Source organism: Littorina saxatilis, linkage group LG9 (genome assembly GCF_037325665.1).
Source record: "Littorina saxatilis isolate snail1 linkage group LG9, US_GU_Lsax_2.0, whole genome shotgun sequence".
Classification (NCBI taxonomy): domain Eukaryota; kingdom Metazoa; phylum Mollusca; class Gastropoda; order Littorinimorpha; family Littorinidae; genus Littorina; species Littorina saxatilis.
In genome coordinates this window covers 61,829,041-61,834,935 of record NC_090253.1, presented here as the reverse complement: position 1 = coordinate 61,834,935, position 5,895 = coordinate 61,829,041, and the positions used below count along the sequence as shown (strand labels likewise).

The 5,895-nt window shown below is 40.8% G+C and overlaps 1 protein-coding gene across 1 annotated transcript in view; it reads right to left on the bottom strand.

Annotated features, from left to right (window-relative positions):
• The window catches only part of LOC138976712 (uncharacterized), a 10,402-nt gene extending 5,516 nt beyond the window's left edge, over positions 1-4,886 (bottom strand). Inside the window, exon 1 of the mRNA XM_070349584.1 lies at positions 4,674-4,886. Within this exon, the coding sequence (XP_070205685.1) occupies positions 4,674-4,746 (73 nt within the window). The 5' untranslated portion in view covers positions 4,747-4,886. The remainder of the gene's footprint in view (positions 1-4,673) is intronic.
• Between the last annotated feature and the right edge of the window lie 1,009 nt (positions 4,887-5,895).

Below are 5,895 nucleotides of genomic sequence, written 5' to 3'. Positions count from 1 at the left end.
TTGATAAAATGACAAAGACGCCATGATGTTTGCAAAAAGTACAACACTCTGCTGCACGTCTCATTTTCAGAGCACAGCATCGACAACCCTGCACTCCTCTCATGAAAGAACTTCACTGGCTTCCTGTATCTGAACGTATTAGGTATAAAGCTGCCTGCTTCTGCTACAATATCATCTCTGAATCGGCACCTGCCTATCTTTCTGAACTGGTCTCCCTCTACACTCCCTCTCGCACCCTTCGTTCTTCTGATGATGCTCGACTTCTCCGTCAAGGTCGCTTTAAACGCAAGGCTCATGGCTTCCGCACGTTTTCGTATTATGGACCTCAGTTATGGAATTCACTCCCCTTTCAATTACGTCACTCTCCATCCATTTCATCTTTTAAGTCCAATTTGAAAACTCACTTGTTCCAACAACATTACGGATAGTTCCTTAGTATAGAGTCTGGGGATGTGAGATGTGCATGATGTGTTGTTTGAATCTGACAGTGATTGTATGATTTTTGTAGGCCTATACATGTATTGTTGTCACGCGCTTTGAACTTCTGATAAGGCGCTTTATAAATGCCCGTTATTATTATTATTATTATTATTATTATGTATTACGCACAAAAAGAACAAAACACACAAGAGAGTTGCAGTCAGGCAAGATGAGCACAAATCCAAATAGACTGCCAACGTTCCACAATTCAGAATAGAAAATCAAGCAAGGTATGTTACAGGAACTTGTAATTGTGACAAAACAAAACGATACAGTCACTCATCTTTGTCTAGGTCTTTGATCTTGTTCACAGTGGTCATCATGATCAGTGGAACATTACTTGAACTTCTGAGGCCCCTGCCAGGCTGTAGTTTGTCTCGACCTCATTTACATGATATACACACATGTGAAGATGTGGTTTAGTTATGACATGGGTGGTCTCTCTCGCTTATGTAGGATAAAGTGAGATATACTTGTCGGTTTAAGGTTGAGAGTAAAGCAAGGGGTTTAACGACGCTTTGAGTTTGGTTAGATCATAGTAACATCGGAATACGTATCACATCGGATTGATGGTTGTGTAACACAGAGGCTATGACCATTAAACTGCCTACATGGCATTACTTTCGGAATCACCTGTTCGTTTACCTGTGAAGTTTAGCTTATACGAGATCAGTGTCACAGAAATGTGTCCTTGGATAGGAGTTTGGAAGTATGCCTACATGTAGGCCTAACAATGTAATCGCAAGCAAAAAATAAAAATAAAGTTAAAATAAAAAATGAAAAAGAAAATTATGCCACTTTTGACCTGTTCGTTTTGAGTTATTTTCAAGGAACTTTAGAGAAGTTTTTTTTTACTAGATCCTTATTTATTTGATTATTGTGGACTACTATACTTTCCAAATCATAAACAAAGGACAACTTGATATTTCATACATATTTATTACTAGAGGAATACTCGGCTTCGCCGGGGTGAATCGCGAGACAGAGACAGACAGCGTGGCGGTTCACCACAATCACCTTTGAAGGCGAAGTCCTGTCAAACGGGATTGAGAATTTTAGAGCTTATTTCTTAGCCCTATATTATCTGTTGTGGCTTCTCAAATGCCAGAACATACAGACAGACAAAAGCCGCTAGACCCCATCACAAACAGAACTCTATAATCCACAGGTGTTGCTTACACACACACACAAACACACACACACACAGAGAAGCCGTATATATATATATATATGTATATCTATAAATATATAGAGATAGGTGACAGTGTATTTTTCGCGTGGCTATAAATTGATTCGACCTTTTCACTTTGACAGTAAGAACAACTTACGGGTGCAAGGGAAGCGTTCTGGACAGCGCAGTGACATTCTAAAAATAGTAACGTAGAAACGGGAATATGGATTGAAGCCACACGAAGGAAGGGAGATAAACGCAAAACACTGGAGAAGATAAGGAAGAGTTACTGGGAATGGTGAAATGAACAGAAAAATCAAAATCGGTTCAGCGCTGCGCGCTGAGAGCACGTGTTGAAATATCTCATCGATGATATTGTGTCCGGGGTGTAGCTGAATACGGTGTCCAAATTTGAAAAAGATCCACCGAGAACTTTGGCGTTGTGATGTGGTCTAGCGGCTTTGGTGTGTCGGTATGGGGGCCCGGGTAGCTGAGGTGGAACCAAAATCGGTTCAGCGCTGCGCGCTGAGAGCACGTATTGAAATATCTCATCGACCAGATTTTGTCCGGGGTGTATCTGAATATGGACACCAAATTTGAAGCAGATCCATCGAGAACTTTGGCCGTGCATGGCGAATACACACATACACAGACAGACAGACAGACAGACAGACAGACAGACAGACAGACAGACAGACACACAGACACAAGTCGTATATATATATATATAGATAGATTTTCTGTCGCCAGGGTGAAGCCGCCAGTTTTTTGTAGTAATAATCAGTCAAGCGTCTAACGATACAGTGCAACAGCCCTGTTAAGAATACCCCCCACCCCTCCCGTTTCAATGCCTACCCTAGTGTTGCCCAGTGTCTGTTCATAACGTTTGTTGATTTACCTCCAGTTTAAAAACTACCTCCCTGCAAAGACCTGTTTTTCTCAGAATTGTGGAAGTCGTAATAGGGGAGTTCCACAGTAATACTTTTTCCGTTACCGACGGTCTCGGTCACCGAGAGCTTATCTGTCATCTGCTCAGCTGGCCTGCAGATTTTATTCCCTTTGGGTGATAGGGGTTCACGAGTTTTAATACATTGTTCACCTCTGTTGTAGCTTTTTAACATTCAGTCAAGTATTGTTGTACTCTGCTGTCTATCACAATTTTATTCTTAAAGATAGTCATGGTTTCTATTTACGGCAACGTACCACTCCCCCTTTTAATCATGTCAACGTCACGATTAAATACAAGCATTATATTTGCTTTATTTTAAATAAATACAAGCATTATACTTGCTTTATTTTAAAGCCCCCATAGGCAAAACAATAAATAAATTGATAAAACAGAATAAAAACAAAACTAAAAAGTACAATTATGCTGTCTTTGTCTTTTATTTTTAACATTGTGTGTCACAACGGCAGTCCACTTTTACATTTCGTCAAGTTTTGACAACATTGGTCCAGGTAGACTGAACATCAAGAAAGCGGTGTGTGTGTATTTGTGTTTGTGTGTGTGTTTGTGTGTGTGTGTGTATGTTTGTGTGTGTGTGTGTGTGTGTTGTGTGTGTGTGTGTGTGTTTGTGTGTGTGTGTGTGTTTGTGTGTGTATGTGTGTGTGTGTTGTTGTGTGTGTGTGTGTGTGTTTGTGTGTGTGTGTGTTTGTTTGTGTTTGTGTGTGTGTGTGTGTGTTTGTGTGTGTGTGTGTTTGTGTGTGTGTGTGTTGTGTGTGTGTGTGTTTGTGTGTGTGTGTGTGTGTTTGTGTGTGTGTGTGTGTGTGTGTGTGTGTGTGTGTGTGTGTATGTGTGTGTGTGTGTGTGTGTGTGTATTTGTGTTTGTGTGTGTGTCTGTGTGTGTGTGTGTGTGTGTGTGTGTGTGTGTGTGTAGACAAATGACCGGACAGATGATACAAGTGAAACTTTGCATATGGGTTCTTCCAGTTAATATCCACACACGCGTTTTTTCTCTCTCCATTTCTTTATTTTTTATTGTTTTATAAATGTCTTTGATGACGTCATATCCGTTATAAAAGTGATGCCGCACTCTGGTGACCTCACCAGTTTTTAAGCGAATTGATTGAAACTTTGGTGAATCCTTCTTTCGTCAGTCCCGATTACGGACTAGCGTTTCAACTCGAAAGCTTACAAATCAATTAATGTTTTTTGTTTATTAAAGATGTCATAACAATCAAATTATCACTAACAGACTTAAACAATATGTCATGGTATTCCTTATCCATTCCTGAATTAAAAAAAATATGGATGTGTTTTGTTTTATCTGAAAATGTGCTCAGAATGAAAGAAAATCGGTTGATGGAAATTAGGTCGTGTTGGCACACAGCTCGACTCGTTTCGGTTTAATTGTTTCGGCTAGCCAAATCTAAGTAGTCTCGACAATGACTGTTGCTAGGTTTTGAGTGTCGGTCTGTTAGTTTCCTGTCAGCAGGTCGGCTAAATGTTTTGATATTGCTTGACGCGACGTAGTTCAAAATGTTTTTAGATCAAAATTACAAAGGTTTCTAATAGCCAACGTGGTTGTTCTTCATTTTGTCTTGGTGCAGAGTAATTTATTGCCACGATGTTATCAACATTGGTGTTATAGATTGAGTTTTTGACACTCTCTGCCCATGGGAAACAGGCGAAACACGGTAACACACTGTTATTATTCGATGAAGAAAAAACCAAAGCGCTGAAGTCCTACAAGAAAGCATTAAAATATTCTTTTAGACTTGAGTGAGTGGTTCAAACAACATGCAAACAAACGTTAAAACTTGTTCGTAGCTTAGAGCGACACTTACAGTGTCATGTTCTCTTCTTCTGCTTTGTTTCAGAGCTGTTGGTTTACTATCTAAAATTTTATCACGAGGCATATTTTGTTATTCATATCGAGTTATACTGCAAACAAACAACAACCAACAAACCAAGCTTGTTGTTGATTTTAAACATGCCCATTATATATTGTATCTATTATTGTTGAATGAAACACTGTTAAAACCAACTAACAAACCAACCTATCATTCAATATTTACTCACCTTGTGTAAATATCGACAGCATGAAAATCCCTCCAATAAAACGGAGAATGCTCAGTACCGTTCGTACCGCCATGTCTATCTCTAGCACAGGACGGAATAATTCATCCGTGTGTCACAATCAGGATGGAGGGGAAAATAAGACATTCACCGGTGTCACATAGTTATGGCGCAGTTGTCCTCACCCCATCACCTCCTCAGTGAAAGTGAAATGAATTAAAAAGGTGGTATGGTTTTCTTACACTGTCGCATTTGTTCGGACAATGTTTTATGTGAGATTCTGCTCGGTGGAAAACTGTCTCCATGTGAAAACGTGTCGCTATCTATTGTAAGACTTTCTTTCTTTCTTTCTTTATTTGGTGTTTAACGTCGTTTTCAACCACGAAGGTTATATCGCGACGGGGAAAGGGGGGAGATGGGATAGAGCCACTTGTCAATTGTTTCTTGTTCACAAAAGCACTAATCAAAAATTTGCTCCAGGGGCTTGCAACGTAGTACAATATATGACCTTACTGGGAGAATGCAAGTTTCCAGTACAAAGGACTTAACATTTCTTACATACTGCTTGACTAAAATCTTTACAAAAATTGACTATATTCTATACAAGAAACACTTAACAAGGGTAAAAGGAGAAACAGAATCCGTTAGTCGCCTCTTACGACATGCTGGGGAGCATCGGGTAAATTCTTTCCCCAAACCCGCGGGGGGATAGTGTAAGACATCCGTGAGTGTAGATTCTTATTTTAAAGAGCGACTTCACCGTCAATCTGGCCAGCCTTTTGAATGGGATAAAGACGGGCACAGTGGCTTAGTGGATAAGACGCCGGCGTCCCATGCAGAAGGTCGCGGGTTCGAATCCTGGTGGGTTAAGTGTGTAGAATTGTCCGATCTCCCAGGTCTCCCAGGTCAACTTATGTGCAAACCTGCTTACGGAAGCACAAGATCAAGTGCGCACGGAAAATATCATGTAACGTATGTTCGATGGGTATTAGAAAGACGAAAACGACCAGCATGCTTCCTCCGAAAGCGGCGTATGGCTGCCTTTATGCACGCACGCACGCACGCACGCACGCACTGGCACGCACGCACGCACGCACGCACACACACACACACATATACACACGCACGCACGCACGCACGCACACACACACACACACACACATACACACGCAAACACACACACACACACACATACATACACACACACACACACACACACACACAC